General features: G+C 33.9%; 2 protein-coding genes across 5 annotated transcripts in view; one reads left to right on the plus strand and one right to left on the minus strand.

Annotated features, from left to right (window-relative positions):
- Positions 1–20694, plus strand: part of LOC114336035 (peripheral plasma membrane protein CASK) — a 610838-nt gene that overhangs the window by 204754 nt on the left and 385390 nt on the right. The gene's annotated exons all lie outside the window — the stretch shown is intronic.
- The window catches only part of LOC126879497 (beta-galactosidase-1-like protein 2), a 69508-nt gene that overhangs the window by 14455 nt on the left and 34359 nt on the right, over positions 1–20694 (minus strand). For all 3 annotated transcript variants that reach the window (XM_050642547.1, XM_050642548.1, XM_050642546.1), the window contains 2 exons: positions 17391–17713; positions 10234–10347 (listed from right to left, as the gene is read on the minus strand). In XM_050642547.1, coding sequence (XP_050498504.1) covers positions 10234–10347; positions 17391–17713 — 437 coding nt within the window. The remainder of the gene's footprint in view (positions 1–10233; positions 10348–17390; positions 17714–20694) is intronic.

Raw genomic sequence — 20694 nt, forward strand, 5'->3', positions numbered from 1 at the left:
AATATTTATAAATACTGTGTGTTTAATGGTACTTACATAAATAAATTACAATAAAATTTTGGTTTTGAACAGTTTTATTCATGAAATAATCGCAACAAATTGTACTCGAACTCTGAAATTATTATAGAATTTTTGCTCTCGTGACACTTTGACATAATTTCACTCGCCTTCGGCTCGTGAAATTAAAACTGTCAAAGTGTCACTCGGGAAAAATTCAATAATTTCAGAGCTCTTGTGCAATTACTACTGAAAATTTTTGTTTGGTGAACAAAGAGAAAGACAATGTACCCGACAGTACTTTGTATGTTTGTATGTATTATGAATATATTTATATGGAGGAATGTACAACACTATATTAAACAATTCGTTTATTGGTCGTTTAACCCTTCAAATCAGAAGTTATTTTTTTACAATTTTTTAACAGTCTTATTTTTACTTTGGAAACAGAACTAACTCTTACTCTTATTCAGATAACAAAAGTCCTTTCATTCGTTCCTTCAACTGGCAAATTAGGAAAGTCCTTAAAGTTGAAAATTTAAGATAATGAAAATGATATTATCAATATTTATGAGCTTATGGTAAAGGAGCCCAAACGGGGATTTTTGCAGTTACTCGAGCGCGTCAGATTATCATATGGGGAGAAACCTGGTACCCTGCAGATGCACCTCTCCCATATATTGGCTCTTAACACAGGGACGTTCGTTAAGGGGGTGTTACCGAATACACAAGTGTTAGGCAAATAAGCGCTCGTAGCATGTCAGCTGGTGACAGCGCGCATGACAACTGAAAAATTCATCATGTCGTAACGTTGGAACATATAGGCAATGTACAAAGAAATTCAGTTTTTATTCAGTATAATCAGTTTTTTATCAGCATTAACCACCAGAAAGCAGAAATAATACTTTCTATAAATAATTACAAAACAGGGGACCCGAAAAAAAATCTATCCTTAAAAATACTCGAAATTGTCAGATTAAGATAAGCTAAGTACATACAAAAGAAAAGGATATATACAAAGGATTATACAAAAAGTTCAAACATTTGTAAATAGATGCCTTAGATGAATATTGCAAATATATTGGCCAAATCCGATAACGGTGGCTTCGTGTGAAAACCTCGTATCTCATTAAGTTACAATTTTACAGGAGAGATTTACAATTTTAAATCAAAAACGTGTTTTTCATCTCAAATGAGGGTGTGTTTATTATTATTTACGAGGTTTTCATTTTTTATAGCTTATTGCACACCTCCAAATACTAGGTCGATACAATACAAATCTTTTGATTTAACGTTCATAAAATGTTTCTATATGCCGGACTACATTTTGTTGTTCACAAAAAACATTTCTGCAAGTTGAATCTCTCAAAAAAACACTCCAAATTAAGTACCAAATTCTTGGTTATAAATATACGTGGTTTTTTTTTTTTTTTTTTTTATTAAGCTCAACAGGCCGTGAAGGCCTAGGGCTGAAAGATTTAATTCCTCCTTACAATTACTATTACATATCTATATATAATGCTATATCCTATACTACTATAATATATACAATATTACATTTGTTTGTATAAAACACTTAACACTACACTTAACATTATAGTCTTTCCATACATTTCTTCACCACTTCCTTCCATTGTTTTCTGTCCAAAGCTTTTTCTTTCCAGTTTACAATATTACTTTGTTTTAAGTCTTCATATACGCTGTCCTTCCATCTCCTTCTTGGTCTTCCTATTCTTCTTTTTTGTATTGGCTTACGTAATAGAACCATTTTTGGCATTCTCGCCTTTCCCATTCTTTCTATGTGTCCTAAGTATCGGATTCTCTGTGCTTTGATTGCCGTCGTTATTTTTGGTTCATTATATAGTTCTTCAAGTTCCTTATTATTTCTTCTTCTCCATTGACCGTCTATTTTCACGCCTCCATATATTGCTCGTTGTATTTTCCTCTCCCATCTTTCTAAAAGGTCTATTTCTGATTTTTTAAGCACCCATGTTTCACATGCATATGTAGCTGTAGGTCTGATAACTGTTTTGTAGATTCTTATTTTTGTTTTTCTTGACACATCTTTGGATTTCATTAATGGACGCAATGCTCCATACTTTTTGTTTGCTTTTGCTATTCTTGCTTTTATTTCCCCTTCCCCATGTCCCTTTTCATCTACTTTTACACCCAGGTATGTAAATTCTGAAACTCTTTTAAATGCGCATACATTTTCTCCTTCTATCTCCAATGTGAAATTGTCTTCATTTTCTTTATCTGTTTCTCCCATTATCATGTATTTTGTCTTTTCCTTATTTATGAGAAGACGAAAAGGTTTGGCTTGTTTTATTATATTGCTCATTAATTTTGTTAGCTCTTTCTTACTTGTCGATAATAATGTTAGATCATCTGCGAATGCAATACATTGGTGGCCATTTTTAAAAATCGTTTCCTGTGTGCTTATTTTACTTTTCCTGATTATTCCTTCCAGTATTACATTAAAAAGAGTCGTTGATAGTGGGTCTCCTTGTCTTAATCCTTCCTTTGTTTCAAAATTATTTGATTTATGTCCCTTCCATGCTATTTCGTTTGTGGAGTTATCCATAGTCATCTTTACCATCCTGACGATTTTACTTGGTATGCCCATTTCTTTCATTAGTGCGTACATCTGTTGCCGCTTTACCGTATCATAGGCCTGTTTAAAGTCGACGAACAGGACGTATACTGCTATTTTATGTTCGTAGCACGTAGTTTGGATTTCTTTTAACGCAAATATTTGGTCTGTCGTCGACCTATTACTTCTGAATCCTGCCTGATATTCGCCCAATATCTTTTCCGTGTATTGATTCAGCTTTTTTCTTAAGATGTTTGTCAATATTTTGTACACGACTTCTAGCAACGCGATACCTCTATAATTTTCACATCTCATTTTATCACCTTTTTTATGTATGGGGCATATCCTTGCCCTGGTCCATTCTCCTGGCATTCTTTCTGTTTCCCATATACTTTTTATCAGGCTATGTATCTCCTTGTGTAGTCTTTTTCCTCCTGCCTTTATCATTTCCGCCGATATTTCCGTTATTCCTGGGCTTTTATTGTTTTTTAGCCCTCTTATTTCATTTTCTATTTCTTCCCTCGTAGGTGTTTCTATTACTATATGGTCATCTTCAATTTCCTGGATTGTTCCCCTTTCTTCTTCGTTTTTGTTTAAAAGTTGTGTAAAATAAGTTTGCCAATTTCTCATTATTTCCCCGGGTTCATTTATTAATATTCCTTCCTCATTTTTCATATATGGGTTATGTTTCTGATATCCCCTTTCCATTTTTCTTGTTTCCTGGTAAAAGGATCTTATTTCCTTTTTTTGGAATTTTTCCTCTATCACTTTGAGTTTTTCTTCGTTGTATTTTCTTTTTTTATTTCTGCATGTTCTCTTCATAATTCTCTTCAATTCTCTATATTCTTGTGTGCTAATGTCACTATTATTTCTTAAGTTTTTTATTCTTATTTTTCTAATTTCTTCTGCTATTTTTTGACATTCCTCATCATACCATTCTTTTGCTTTTTGTTTTCTATTACCTTTAATTAATATTTCTTTACTGGTGTTTAAAACTGCTTCTTTTATGCTTTCCCACTTTTCTTCCGGGTCTAGTGTTTCTGGTTCTTCGTTTAGTCTGCTGGTTATTTGTTGTTCGTACTTCTTCTGTGTCATATTATCTTTTAGTATTGCTGTGTTGAATTGTTTTTTGATTTATTTGTCCCTTTGATTGTCTTTCTTTATATTAGCATTTATTCTATAGGCTGCTCTTACCAAAAAGTGATCTGAGTCACATTCCGCTCCTCTCATACTTTTTATATTTATTATATTATGGGCGTGCTTCTTCTCTATTAATATGTGGTCTATTTGATTTATTGTCCTTTTGTCAGGGGAAATCCACGTTCCTTTATGTATATCTTTTCTGCGTTGGTATGTGCTTTTTATTACCATTTGTCTTTCTGTGGCAAAACCTATAATTCGTTGACCATTATCATTTGATACATCGTGTTTACTGTATTTTCCTGTTATATTTTCATATATATCCTCTTTTCCCACTTTAGCATTGCAGTCTCCCATTACTATTTTGATATCAAATGCTGGTAATCTGTCATATTCTCTCTCTAGTTGCTCATAGTATGCATCTTTGTCTTCTTCGGTGGCGTCTTCTATTGGTGCATGTACATTTATTATGCTTATGTTTCGTTGATTCCCTTTTAACCTGATTGTGCACATTCTATCTGATATCGGCTTGAAATTCATCACTCTGGTTTTCCATCTTTTCTGTATGATAAAGCCTGTTCCTAGCAATCTGTTATTCCCCCCACTTTTAAAAAATACTATATCATCTATTTCTACTATTTCTGTGTCTAATTGTTTTGTTTCTTGTAAAGCTAATATATCTATTTCATATCTTTTTGTTTCTCTAATTAATTCTTTAAGTTTTCCCGTTTCATAAGTGCCTCTTACGTTCCATGTTCCCAAATTAGTTTTCATTTTCTTGTTTTTAATCCCAATCGTCTCCTTGTCCATTGCCGTTGTTGCTACCGTTTCATTTACGTCGTTTAGTTTTTTTGGTTTCTGTTTTGGTTTTCTATTTTTAAGAGTTGTTGCTGATGTTTATTCCATGTCCATACCTCCTCATTTATTTTTATTTTTTGAAATCCTACCTTGACGTTTTTTCCTTCCAATTTAGCCTCTTTTGCCTTCGTTCTGATTTTACCCTGTATCATCCGTTCATTTTTGTCCATGTCGTCATTAATATATATTTCTTTTCCCTTTATGTCTCTCAATTTGCCTTTATTTTTCATAATTTCTTCTTTATCCGTTGCATTTTCGAGCTCAATCAAGCAGGATTTACTTCCAATTTTTCTTGCGCTTTTTATTTTTGTCTCAACTTTTAGTGCATTGCATAAAAAATCTTGGACGTTATCTTTTGTTATGTTTTGATCGTAGGTATCCATATCTACTCCCTGCAGTATTATATTATTTCGTCTTTTGTCCTTTTCCATTCTGTCTATTTTATTTTCCAATTCTTCCACTTTTTGTTGGGTTTCTCTGTTTTCCTGTTTCAGCTTTTCATTTTCTTGTCTGAGTTCCTTCATTTCCGCTCTGTACTCTTTTTGCTCTTCTCTTAGTTCCCTTATTTCCATTGTGATAATATTTAGGCTCTCCAATATTTTTTCTAGTTGCCTATCATTCCCAGGCGACCGATGTACTTTTTTACTTCTGCTATCGTCTGCCTCATCTTCCGATTCATCTCCTCTTTTTCTTGTCTTTTCGTCCACACTATACTCGTTCTCAGCCATTTTGTACGTAGCGTTAACTGGGCACACCCGTTTCAACCACGAGGAGGTATGCCCAATTATCCACGCACCAAAATTGCTTTTGTTTTTCGGCAGGTGTTTCTATTTTTTTTAAATCCGGCAACACCGCTTGAAATTTGACCAGCGTTCGCCAGTGTTTATAAGCTTATCTGTTAACCTCACTTTTATTTGCCCGTTTAGTATTTTATACTATTTTTTACCGTTTTTACTTATATTATTCTTGCATTAGGTAGGGCACAGGTTATACCTTACCTTTTTCACTCACTCAGCATTCAATGTTCGCTGCACCACGCGAAAATCGGGTAAAATGCAGGCGAAAATTAAAACACTTTGTTTTCTATCTAATGCCACGTTGCCACCAAAAAATATACGTGGTATTCACACTAAATCAAGACAGCAATTGATATACGTGGTTTCTTTTTTCGACTGTAGAAAATAGTCTAGTGTATTTGGATTTTTTCTAACAGTTGTAAATCGTGAGATACAAGCTTTTCAAACTAAAAGCACCAAAATGTCATTTTCGAAAAAAAAATGAGATACGAGGTTTTCACACTAAGCCATCGATAAGTAACAAGGAACTTTGGAGAAACACTAATCAAGAGCCGATAGCCAAAACGATAAATAGACGTAAATGGAAGTTTGTTGGACACGCATTAAGGAAAAATAAAGATGATATAACCAAACAAGCCCTGGATTACCAACCAACTGGAAAAAGAAAACAAGGCAGACCAATGACATCCTGGAAAAGAAATATTACCAGAGATCTAGAAGACAATCGGTTAACATGGAAAGATGTGAAAGCCCTGGCCAGAAACAGAGACGAATGGAGGGGGACTGTAGAGGCCCTATGTTCCAAATGGAATCAAGAGGAATAAAATAAAGTAAGTAAGTAAGTGGGCCGGCGTAGCGCAAGTGGTAGTGTGCTTGCCTCGCATGCCGGTGGTCAGGAGTTCAAATACTATCGCCGGCAAGAACAACTAGACATTTTTAAAAATGTTTATAGGCCCCCAGGTCGACTCAGCCTGAATAAAATGAGTACCTTGGGTAAAACCAGGGGTAATAATAGGCGGTTGAAGCGTAGCACTGGCCCTGTTACCTTCCTTGTATACCGTAGGCCTTGATATAGCAGACTACCCTGCTATACTCCCAAAGCCGCGTGCGGTATAAAACGGGAGACTATTATTAAGTAAGTAAGTACATACAAAAGAGTGTATATTTAGAAAATCTGAAGATTTAAGCACGGAAATGGGGGAGTCACAAAGTTTTACAAAAAAAGCGAATATTTCGCGAAATGAACGTCAGATCGAAAAAATAAAAGATAGATGTTCAATATTTCTCAAAAATCTATCGAATGGCACTAAACATGACCCCCACGGAGAGGGGTGGGGGGTAAATTTAAAATTTTAAATACAAACCCCGCGATATTTCGCAAAATGAACATCAGATCGAAAAACTGCAAAATACACATTTAAAATTCTTTTGAAAAATCTATCGAACGGTACCAAACACGATCCCCCACGGAGGTGGGGTGGGGGGTTACTTTAAAATCTTAAATGGGACCCCTAAATTTTATTGCCGATTTGGGTTCTTTACATAAAAATAAGCAACTTTTATTCGAGACCTTTTTTCGAATTATGGATAGATGGCGCTATAATCGGAAAAACGATTGTTGGAAATGGAAAATTAAATTAAAAATGGAAAGTCCCCACTAAAATGGAAAATTTTACTTAACTTTTTTTGGTTTTAGGGCCTAATCATCACAACCCAATAGGTCCCCATAACGCTCGAGTGACTGCAAATTTAGCATACTTTGGTCCCCTACCATTAGGGAGAGGTTATATAAAATCAATCAACTTTCTTTCGGGGATCTCTATCCGGCGAGTATCTTGAGGCGATTAGATTTAAATTCGTCAATTACTAATTATCAATAAATAAAATAATTACAAAAATGTTTATATATAAAGAGTTCATCCAATAACTCCTTGTCGCTTTCCATTCCTGTCCACCTTCGTGTTTATTTAATGGCAACCCGCGGCGCGCTTTCCCAAACTTAAAAAAATGCAAAGTGTTACATCGATCAGTGTTTCAATTTCCAAACGTTACCTGTCTCATATACGTAGATTCGTTCGGCGGCGCCCAAATGGAATTTCAAATCAGTTACGTCAGCATCGGGGGAGCGTAAATTAGATGCAAAAAAATGATTAATGATGCCAACCGACCTTCGATATATAGACACTACTTCCCGATACTCTCGCAGATCAAAATCAACTCGGTTTTATGATTAAAATTATGCAAAACGATATCAATGCTACAGGGATGTAATTATTGATCAAGAAATTTCTTAAAAAAAAATGAATTTCTATGTATTGTTAGCGGGTAGAACAATCAGGTTCGCAGTATATTGACAAACTTGACATTCCCAAGTAGAACCGAATGGGTTTATTAACTCTTTTAAGGATGCTTTAAAACTGTAGAATAAAACTAAAACTAAAACCATTTGGTTTTTAAGTAAAGCTAGAGGTTGCAATAACACCAAAAATAAAAACCTTCTTAAAACTTTGTTTTTTTAAGCAACTGGTTTTAAAGCTGCTGTGAAGGTGCTTTAAAAACCATGTTAAAAGACACTTGTGCAGGCAGTTTTATAGCAAATTTAAAAAGGTTTCTTAAATGGAGACTTTTAAAGACAATTTATTATATTACATGATTCTTTAAACCCATATACTCCATATAGGCCACCAAATTTTTACATGTGTTATGATAGGTAGATACGTATTTGTAACCATAAAATAATAAAAACTACTTGATTATTTCGAACTGTCAAGGTAGAAAAACACCTGTGCATCCAACTTTATTGATAATGATAACAAAAATAGGTCTAAATAACACACGCGCCCTAAAATATTGTGACTTTTGGCGATTAAAAAATAGAAATGATAATAAAATTTAAATACGAAAAATATTAATTTGAGAGAAAAATAATTTTATCTACAATTTTAATGTTTTAATGTTAAAATAAATCGAATTTATGTCTTTAAGCTTATTTATAATTTTTTAGTAAGCCTTATATTATTTTCTAGCATGGCTTTCAGCATCTCCAGTAAACAATATGGCCGAAATCCAAATAAAACTATTTGGTCTATCGACAGAGAATTGTTAAGATCAAATGGTTTTATTTTATTCCACTTTTTACAACACACTACACTACTGTTTCGCTCTAAAACAGATGGCCAACCATTTTGGACATAAAAGAAAAGGGGATGAGTTTAGTTTTATTGTTTCTAACAAGAAGCATAGTTTAGTCTTTACGATAACCAAAGTGATTCAGTTAAGAGCGTTTGGTTTTAATATAGCCTACTAATCGCTTTTAAGAAAGCATTTAAAAAAAAAACTAAGAAAATAGTTTTAAAGCATATGTGTTGCTAAATGAGATCAAGTAGTTTTAATAATAGGTTTTATTAGTCATATTAGGAGAATATTTAAAACTACAATAAAACTAAAAGGTAACAAACTAGAATCTAATAAAACCAAACAGTCCGAAAGTTCTTCATAAAATGAAGTATTTTCGATGGGAAATAAGCCACAATTTTACCAATAAAATGAATTTATTAACGATTCGACGCCCAAGTCGGGTGTCGTTGTCAAAATACAAAATAATAACAGGTATTATTTTGTATTTTGACAACGACATCCGACTTGGGCGTCGAAACGTTAAAAAATTAATTTTTTTGGTAAAATTGTGGGTTATTTCCCATCGAAAATACTTCATTATAAAAATGCCACAAGGAAACAGCTTCAGAACAACATTCTTCATAAAACTGATTAGTTTTAAGGTGAACTGAGAATAAACCATTTTAAAACTACAATAAAACAAAATATATATTAAGATGAATTAGTCTTATTTGATACTTTAATTAGATACCTACTTTAAAACTAGTGACAAAGGCTTAACAGTTTTAAAGTTCTAGCAGTATATCTAAAAGGTAACTTTAAAATCATTATCTTCTTATTTACCACAATAAAACCTTTATAAACCTTAAATAAAACTAAAATATTTTTATTGTGCTACTTGAGATTACCTCTAAGTTTTTTATTGCAAGATAATTCCAACTGCCTTTTGTATTATTTTGTGTTAGGTGTCTATCAAACCATACCCATAAGATTTTCACGATTTGAACAATACAGAAGCATTAAAGAATTTTAGATTGGGATTGTTCCTAATCGTTACAAGACTTGGACACTAAAACAGCGTCAAAAACAAGATTAGTAGTGTTATGATGGAAGATTTTCCGGACTACCTTTGGACCTTGTAGAGACGAGATAACAGGAGACTAAGACATAACCTGAAACTCCAAGCACTCTATTTAGATGAAAATATAGTACGATACATCAAGCAAATCGTATAAGATGGGCAAGACATGCACTGAGACTGATGTACACTGATAATGACGAAATACTACTAAATTCAACCTTCTAGGAACGATGGCAGAAGGTCAGTTGGTTGCCCAAGAGACAGATGAAAGGATGCAATAACGAGTGATCTACATAAGATGGGAGTACAGCAATGGGAGATTATTCCCCAAGACCAGCAAGAAAATAGTGAACGCGATCAAGAATCACTTATAATTGTAGAGCCAAGAAAGAACAAAATATTTTTGCACAAACAAAACTTCGCAGCACTCGGAATTCAACCAAGGCACAGTAGCAGAAATTTTGACAAATTTTTTTGTTCTAATGAAGAGTTTCGTAGCCTTCAAGATTACACCATTAAAAGCACCTAAACATTCATGTATATTATTGTTCATTATGAGATTTTCCAAAGCTTTGTCTATACGATTTTCAACACGTATCAAGTACGACAAAGGTAATAAACACTAAACACTGTTTTATTATTTTACTTACCTACAAACATGTACATATTTATTGATGACGGGAAATCTAAAATTGCTTTTAGATAAGGTAAATAACCCTCCGCTGATGTAGTATGATGAGTTTCACCCCAATGGTCGAACCACCCTGAAAAAATTTAAAAAAGTTATATGTATTCATGTTAAAACACTGGCTTATCGATAAAGTACTAATAGTCAAAAAAATTTTAAAAACATTGTGTTTAACTAATTCCTTAATTTAACTTATTCCTTTATGTTCATTATTACAGGTTTGATATATTTAATATTTGACAGCAGTATAAGATACCTGGGAAAATGATCGAAGATCATTTTCATGGCGCCCATGATTAGTTAGTTTTATTTATTTTGTTCGTTTTTAGTCATTATTCATCTCCATTCATTTTCAGTATATTATTCTTATTTTATTATTTCATCTTCTAGTCATCATTACTATCTATATAGAGCTACTGTTCTTCGACAGGCATGCAAACGAGCCGTATCCATCCTTGAGTGTCAAGTTGCTCTCTTGCATCTATAGCTAGCCAACTCTATTCAGTTTGCCTCTGTCTCTTCCCACTTCTACTTCTATCCCTTCTCATTCCCCTTTCTTCAGTACTACTGCACTTTAGTAGTATTTTTCCTATTGCGGCTTCTCAACGTAGAAGCCACTTCATCCTTTTCTTTACACACACCCCACTCTCTCTCTACATCTATGTCCCATTAGTTATTTATTTATTTTTTCCTTACTTCTGTTGGAGTATATCTTTCTTTTTACTTTCACTCCAACAGAAGTTTTCTTCATTTTTGTTACACTGGCACACAATAATAATTTAATTGGAACGTACACAAAAGTTGGGGGGTGGGGGGGGGGTTAAGGGGACAAAATCCCGACAAATTTTTTATGGGGTACACAAATTTCATTTTATTTTTTTTTAAGATGTTGCTGCCATAAGAATGCCACATGTCCATTTTCAATAGAAAATCTCTAAGAGTTTTCGATATATTATAAAAAAAAAACGATTTTCATTTTGTAACTTCAAAGGGTTGTAACTTTTTTTGTGTGCACTATTGTATATAGGTAAGTGAGGTTCAATCGACCTATTTTTGACCCCAGAATCTGTGGTATAAATTATGACCAATCTTTTCGGGACACTGTATAAAATAATGACAGGAGTCATTATGATTCTTAAACCAGGAAACCCAGTACATTAGGTTTCGACATACAGACCGATATCTCTGTTCCCGGTGATATCTAAGCTTTTTGAGAAACTTGTTCTGAAGAGAATTAAAATAACTATGAACCAATCTACCTGATTTCGAGTCAAAAATTCAGGTTTAGGAATAAGCACTTAACCATCGACCAGGTGCACAGAATCACAAATATTATCGAAATATCGTTAGAAGAAAAGATGTCTGTTCAACTGTCTTACTTGATGCTACACAGGCTTTCGATAAAGTCTGGTATGAAGGTCTAATACATAAATTTAAAAGTTTTTTCCCCAAGCAGTACTTACAGTTTTATTGTAGTTTTACTAAAATTAAGGAGGTATACTGTTTTTCGGACTTGAAAAAAATTAGAGCAGATATTCCACAAGGCAGTGTGTTGGGTCCGGTCCTATACCTATTATACTCATATGATATACCTGTACTAGATGATAACAGAGTCGTTGCCATCTTTGCTGATGATCCAAGCAGTAGGAAAGACTAGTGAAGAGGTAATCAACAAGGTCCAAATAGCTGTTAAACATATCGATAAATGGATACAAAATGGAAAATCTGGATGAGAGGCTGGAGACGCTGGATGAAGATAAATCTGTTTTCCTGCTAATTTTAGCAAAAAAACAATATATACTAGTTAGTTATTATAATCAACAATATCCACGTATCACATATGCAGATACTACTAAGTATTTAAGTATAAAGTTAGCCAAACTACGCTGAAAGGCTCACATGTAAAAAAAGGGAAGGACTGAATCTTCTTCTTCTCTAAGTTCCATCTTTTATCGAAGGTTGGAAATCATTATGGTTATGTGGACTCTGTTAACTGCCGCTCTAAATAGATCTACACTGCTACATTCGAACCATTCCCTTAAGTTCTTAAGCCAGGATATTCTTCGTCTTCCCACATTTCGCTTTCGTTGGATTTTTTCCTTGCATAATAAGTTGTGATAATGGGTATTTTTGCCCTCTCATCACATATCGTAAGTACTCAATAGTTACCGAACAAGAACTGAATATAAGGTATAAAAATTGGCTAGTTGGAAGAAACTCAACTCTGTCGATTCTTAATAAGTTGCCACTATACAAACAATTATTAGTATCTCTTATAAGAATAGAAAGACTAAGATGGGCAGGACATCTAGCAAGATCACAGTAGAACAACCCTCCTAGAATAATCTTTATGTCACAACCTGTGGGAAGTAGAGCCAAAACTCAGATGGAAGGATGGTGTGGATGAGGATGGGAGAAAAATAGGCGCAGCAAACTGGCAATGGTTGGCAATGGATAGGACTGACTGGCGTAATAGACTTGGGAAGGTCGAGGCTCTTTCATAGGGCTGTAGCGCCACTGATGATGATGATGATTCAAACAATTATTGGGACCTGTATGAACTTATGGATGCCCAGTATGGGGTTGCGCTAGATCAACCAATATAATAACAATAATAAAAACATTGCAAAACAAAATAGTGAGAAACATTGTTGATGTTCCTTGGTACGTGGCAAACACTGACCTCCTTAAGAACCTAAGAATATAAACTGTGGGAATAAGCAACAGACAGGGAACTGACAGGAAGTCATGAGAAATCACTTCATAGGCACGAAAATATTGAGGCAATCCCTAGGAGATTGAAGAGGGCAAAGCTTTTTGACGTAGTTTGAGTGATAGTGAAAAGCAGAGCATAGTGCTTGTGCGCGTGAGCATAATAGTATAGTGCACTACCTTGTTAGTTTAGGTAAGATATACTATAGTGTTCTTAATTATAAGGAACAGTAGTAATTTAGCTTAAGTTTAAATTGCTCATTAGTCATTTATAATCAGATTTTAATTATAATAATCATCAACGATGATTATTGAAAAGATAAATTATTTGTCTCATTCCTATTTCTATAAAATAGACTACGTAGATAACTTGGAGTAGCCATCAAAGCTGCAAACAACGAAACCTTCGAACATTACATTACAAACCTTACAGCAAATGATCAGACGCTATGTAAGGCGACTAAGAAGCTCAAAAAACCATTTACAACTATTGCTCCCCTCCATAAACCAAATGGTGAATGTGCTCGTTCCAACAAAGAAAAAGCGTCTTTTGCTGAACATCTTACGAGTGTATTTCAAACCGAACCATCAGACACTGATGAAGAAGTGGAAGAACTAATTAGCGCAGCATGTCAAATGTCCCTTCCAATCAAAAGTTTTACTCCTATAGAAGTCAAGAAAGAAATAACCAAACTCAACTCACGAAAGGCTCCAGGTTATGACTTAATCTCGGCAGAAGTACTAAAACAACTTCCTCGTAAAGCCATTATTATGCTAACAGTAATATTTAATCGCATGCTAAGCTTATCATACTTTCCAAAAATATGGAAATTTGCAGAAATCATAATGATCCTTAAGTCAGGCAAAGCGCCGAATGAAGTAACATCTTCTCGATTCATCAGCCTACTCCCAATCGGTAGCAAAGTTTTTGAAAGATTGCTGCTACAAAGAATATACGCAGGTCGTGAATTCCTAACATTACTACCAGAAAATCCGTTTGGTTTTTTTGGGAAAATCACTCTACTACACAACAAGTCCATCGAATAGAAAATGAAATATAAAAAACTCTCGAAGAAAGGAAATACTGCAACGTTGTATTCCTCGATATCTCACAAGCGTTTGACAAAGTTTGGCACAGAGGTGTGCTTTACAAAGTAAAACTAGCACTATATAGTAACTATTTCCTCCTAATCAAATCCTACTTATCAAATAGATATTTCTCTGTAAAATTCAAAGACCAACAATCCAGCCTCTGTCCTATTAACTCCGGAGTTCCGCAAGGTAGTGTTCTCGGGCCGCTGCTTTTCTCACTCTACACAGCCGATATACCAGAGTCTCATAATACTACCATCGCTTCCTTTGCTGATGACGTAGCAATACTAGCTGTAAATTAAGATACCATACAAGCCTCACAAGACCTGCAACACCATCTGGACATACTCAGTGAATGATACACAAAATGACGAACAAAAGTAAACAAAACAAAATCATCTCAAATAACGTTTACCAACCGCCACAACACGTGCCCACCTGTAAGAATGGAAAATGTACGAATACCAACAGTAACAGACGCTAAATACCTTAGCCTCCATGTTGACCAACGTCTTACTTGGAAGAAACATATCCAGACCAAAAGAAGACAGCTAGACTTGAAATTCCGGCAAATGTATTATTAGCTCCTTGGGCGCAGATCAAAACTCAACATCCAAAACAAAATTCTTCTGTACAAAGCAATTCTCAAATCTATTTGGTACTACGGACTACACCTCTGGGGCTGTGCAAAGTCAACATCACTGAATATCATCCAAAGATTTCAGTCTAAAGTTCTAAGATCAATAGTGGATGCACCATGGTACGTAAATAATCAAACACTTCACGAAGACTTAAATATACCTTTCATCAGAGAAGAAATCCATCGAGCCACGGAGTCACAAAATGAGCGTACCATTCACCATGAAAATGAGTTAGTAAAGGAATTATTCCATAATGGCCCTGCCACAAGGAGACTACATAGAACCTGGCCTCAGGACCTATTTTAAAACTTAAACATAAATAGAATAAGATGAGACATCATTGGAAGTCTCTTCTTCATGCCCAAAAACATGGAACAAATTTACTTAATACTCTTTTAATGATGTAGATTGTAAATAAACATAATTACATAAAAAACAAGCTGAAAATGCGAGCATTGTCATAACGAAAACTTTGTATATTTACGTATTTTAATTCATAATATGGAAAATTTCTATTATGAAAAGTAGTTTAAAATTAATAATTATGTTTTAATGTGCAATTATATCATTCTAATTTAAATGTTATGAACTATAAAGGTAGTTTACTCTTGATCGAAATTCATATGTTTTATATACCTCGTATAAAATTAATAAAATTTTATACAAGGTGTCCCAAAAGTAGTGGAACGGTCGAATATTTCGCGAACTGAACATCGGATCGAAAAACTGAAAAATACGTGTACAATCATTTTCAAACATCTATCCAATGACACCAAACACCAACCTCCACTACACCCCCTGGAGGTGGGGTGGGGGTAACTTTAAAATCTCAAATGGAAACCCCTAGATTTTCTTGCAGATTTGGATTCGTTACGTAAAAGTAAGCAACTTTTATTCAAGACATTTTTTCGAACTGTGGATAGATCGCGCTATAATTGGGAAAAACGATTTATCCTGATACCATGGGTAAATTGTAGAAACGGTCTAATATCTCGAGAAATACACTTCCAAATGAGAAACCAAACAAATTTTTTTAATACTTTTCGAAAACCTATCGAATAACACTAAACATGACCCTCCAACCCACCGCCCTGGAGGTGGGGTGGGGGGTAACTTTAAAATATTAAATAGCAACCCCCACTTTTATTACAGATTCGGATTTGTCATGAAAAACTAAGCAACATTTATTCGAAACATTTTTTAGAATTGTTGATAGATAGCGCTTTAATTGGAAAAATACGATTTATTAGCGCCATCTATCAGCATTTTTAAAAAATGTTTCGAATAAATGTTGCTTAATTTTTCATGACGAATTCGAATCTGCAATAAAAAGTGGGGATTGCTATTTAAGATTTTAAAGTTTCCCCCCATACCACCTCCAGGGGGTGGGTTGAAGGGTCATGTTTAGTGTTTGTCGATAGGTTTTCGAAAATATTAAAAACCTGTTTTTTGGTTTCTTATTTGGAAGTGTATTTCTCGAGATAGACCGTTTCTATAATTTACCTATGGTATCAGGATAAATCGTTTTTCCCAATTATAGCGCCATCTATCCACAGTTCAAAAAAATGTCTTGCATAAAAGTTGCTTACTTTTACGTAACGAATGCAAATCTGCAAGAAAAACTAGGGGTTTCCATTTAAGATTTTAAAGTTACCCCCACCCCATTTTCAGTTTTTCCATCCGATGTTTAGTTCGCGAAATATTCGACCGTTTCCCTAATTTTGGGACACGGTTGCATCATAAATCTTAGAACAAGAAGAGCTTTTTATGAAGAATAACTTTTATTTGTCAAATTAAAAATAAAAGAGTTATAAATGAAAATGTTCTTGGTATCCATAATTTGAGAAAAATCTTCAAATATTTTTTTCCATTAGAAGGATGTACACAGACACAATACTGGCTAGTGATTTTAGTCAATAATTTTGCCAATTCGACAAAAAAATAATTTCTAAATAGTTAATAATTATTAATAAATAATTAGTCATTTTGCCAATTTCGGCAAAATTCTCAAAAAACAAAAAAATTACCTTCTACAATCACTAGCCAGTTGTGTCGAGTTTAGGGAACGACTAGGTATAAGTACACATAATATTTTAATTTTATAGCAAATGGAACAGTCCATTTATCATAAAGGGGAGGCCGTATTTATACTGGTATAATCCTTTTTAAAACTGTTAATAAATTATTGCTTTTAAAATATTTATGCTCAAATTGTATTTTTGAACATCTTATTTATTTTATATATAATAATTAAATTCACTATCAAATGTCATTGATGTTTTATTAATACTTAATTTAAAATGTAGTTTGACATTCACGAAGTGTCAAACTCAAATATAAATAACCTATGCTTGGCAAATCGAGATTAAAAAAAAAGTAGCCTACTTCCTAATCAACCATTTGAGCTGACGTTTAGTGCGTCTGTAGGAGATAACCGGATTGTGATGTCACATTTTTGACTTTGAGGTCGATTATCTCGAAGACGGTTAGATATATCGAAATGCCGTTTTCAGATTTGGATTCAGAAGGCAACACTACATAAGAATCCATCGATACATCTGCTCTAAGTATTGCAGGAGCGGCAACGCAATAACGCACAGACTTTTGCAAATTTATAAACGAAAAGTTTTCGTTGAAAATCCTATTTTAAATATTATTTTCTAATTGCAAATACCTGTATATGTCTCCATAACCATATTTGGTTTGTTGGGCTGTCGCTTGTGCATAGTTTTAATCCCATTTATAATTTGTGACATACTTCCCACGTTAGCAGTCTGCAACACTCCCGGTATAATTCCATGGGTATAATCTGGAGCATCAGCTGTGTATAGCAGTTCGGTTATACCGTTGTCAATAAATAACTTTCTGAGTGTATTGAGGTATACTGGATCGTCTATGGAGAGACTGGCGAACTCGTTTTCGACTTGGAAACCGACTATCGATCCTCCTCTTTGGAACTGAAACAGCGCCAATATTGGTAGTAACACGTTAAACCACCTAAAATTAAACAAAGTTTGTGTCACTTATCTACGTAATATACAATTCATTCAATCAATTGTACATTCTTTCACGGTTTTTGCTCTAAATTTTAAAGAACCGCTTGGATTGACATGAAATTTGGCGTACTTATAGCTTATATGTCAAAGAAGAAAAGTGATATTGTGCCGATGTGTGCTTTTGCCCTGGGGGTAACTTTCACCCCCCACTTGGGGGTGAAAAAATATATGTCCAAGATAAATCCGGAAATGGGTAAACTGACTAATTTTAAGTAACTTTTGTTCTATAGAGCTTTTTCGCCAAGTCAACACTTTTTGAGTTATTTGCGAGTAACTAAGTTTATTTTTCAACAAAATAACCACATTTTTAGACGGTTTTTCGCAAATAAATCAGAAAGTAATAGTTCTGTCGCCAGGGGGGTACAACGGCCTCCTGTATTCAGATGGACTTACCCAAGTTTTTTTTATCGATTTTGACCTGTAGAACACGAATTTGTTGGGTAACAGTTGATCCGGATGTCGATAAGATTGTTATAAACCAAGAAGTTGAGGAATCACATAACAGCGATTTCTCGCAAAACATTTTTTTGCATTTTTTGGGCCATTCTAAGTAAAAAATGTACCTACAAACTTTTTCGTAGGATGCACAGTTTTCGAGATAAACGCGGTTGAACTTTCAAAAAATCGAAAAGTTGCAACTTTCGAACCCGATTAACTTTTGATTAAAAAATAAAATAGCAATTCTGCTTACCGCATTTGAAAGTTCAAGTCAAATTATATCGGTTTTAATTATTTGTATTGCTAAAAATTTATTATTTTATTGTTAAAAAAAGCTATAAACACCTAGTGCTTGAGTGATGTTTTTAATGATTTCTCATTTAAAATCGAACGAGTAGGTAGAAGAGGTAAAAGTGCAAGCGAGGCTATTTCTACGTAGCATGCATTAAAACGCATGTATTAGGCACGGGAAACACTATGTATTTACAGCTTTTTTTAACAATCAAAAAATAAATTTTTAGGAATGAAAATATTCAAAACAGATATAATTTTGACTCATACTTTTACAGGCGATAAGCAGAATTGCTATTTTATTTCTTATTCAAAGGTTATTCGGGTTCAAAAATTGCAATTTTTCGATTTTTTGAAAGTTCAACCGCGTTTATCTCGAAAACTATGCATCCTACGAAAAAACTTGTAGGAACATTTTTTGGTTAGAATGACCCAAAAAATACAAAAAAATGTTTTGTTTTGCGAGAAATCGCTGTTATGTAATTCCTCAACTTCTTTGTTTATAACAATCTTATCGACATCCGGATCAACTGTTGCCCAAAAAATTCGTGTTCTACGGGCCAAAATATATAAAAAAAACTTGGGTAAGTCCATCTGAATTAAGAAGGCCGTTGTACCCCCCCTGGCGACAGGACTATAAGTATTTTGTCGAAAAAAACGTTCTTAGCAAAAATATAGCCTATAAAAAAGTAAAAAAATTGGTGTACACGTTAGGTCTCTTGATCTCGTAGAACCAGAGTTATAGCCAATGAAAAACAGATTCATATTTACCAAATTTAAAATAGAATATTTCGGCGTGAAATATCCAGAAAATTAAGCACTTTTTGGGGAAAACCCATAATAACCTTTTAAAGTGTTTAAAAAAAGCTTTATTTCTGTTTTTACAAAAAGTTTCTAGCAATAAATTTAAGCCAGTTACGCTCAAAATAAAGTTGGTCCCTTTTGTTTTGGCAAAAAAAATCGGGAAGACCACTCCCTAATTAGCAAATTAAATGAAATTAATCGTTACCGCTCCACAAATTATTTATTTTACTTATGTTGTGTTTATATGATCTGTAAGTTTTAAAGTAAAATTTTTTCAAAATAATATGCTTTTTTTCAAAATAACTTAAAAATTTTTAGAGATACCAAAAATCTCGAAAAACAAAAAAGTCAGCATTGCTTTTCTAAATATCATGTATTTTTTTGTTTTTCTGTTAGACAAAAATTGTTAAGATTTGGTGTTTCTAAATTTGTATACATTCGTGATCAAAGACTCGTTCAACCCGTTTTAACTACAGCTCTTTCAATAATAAGGACTTTAAACCGATGAAACTTAAGCAAGAAACCCATTATGAACGGCCAGCACGGCACAGCCCGGCACGGCACAGCACAGGCCGGCCCGTCCAAAAACCCATTTGTAACGGCCAGCGCGGCACGGCACCGGAAAAATGATCATTTGCCATAAATGATAATGTATTTTTATTAATAAAATATATACAGAGAGGGGCTAAATTATCGAATAAATTCATTTTCTCTAAAATGGACGGCTTTGGAAGAAAATAACAAAACAGGTCGATTTTTACTTTTAAATTACAATTTCTTGGCATATACAGTGAAACCTCGATTATCCGTCACCTCTGTTAACCGTCAGGGTCCATTAAGTTATATTGTATACACAAGTAAAAATTGAGTCATCAATTCATTTTGTTTGAGCATTGCGATAAGCCAAACGAAATTCATTGAAATGTACACGTGCAGTTATGCCATCACCGCATTTTTTTATGTAAATAATTTTTGTTCTTATTCAGGGCTCTGGATTAAATTTCAATTTAAATAGGTAATGATAAATGATACCATACTTTTAGAGTTCTATTTTTAGAATCGCAAGCCGAAAATAAAAATGTACATCACACAAATTATTAGTTAATATCTGTGTGTCACCATAACAGTATGATTTTTATTTTTTTAATGTTCTGTTAACCGTATTCTCGATTATCCGTCATACCCTTGGTCCGGTGCCCTGACGGATAATCGAGGTTCCACTGTATTTCATACTAGAGACGTCATTCATCTGAGCTTAATGATGTAATCGATGATTTTTTTAAATAGGAATAGGGGTTGTGTGGCATCTCATTTGAAAGGGTGTTCAATCCTCTATTCAGTAATATAAACAATAATATCATTATTTATACAGGGTGGCCAAAACAATAA

Source organism: Diabrotica virgifera, chromosome 2 (assembly GCF_917563875.1).
Source record: "Diabrotica virgifera virgifera chromosome 2, PGI_DIABVI_V3a".
Classification (NCBI taxonomy): Eukaryota; Metazoa; Arthropoda; class Insecta; order Coleoptera; family Chrysomelidae; genus Diabrotica; species Diabrotica virgifera.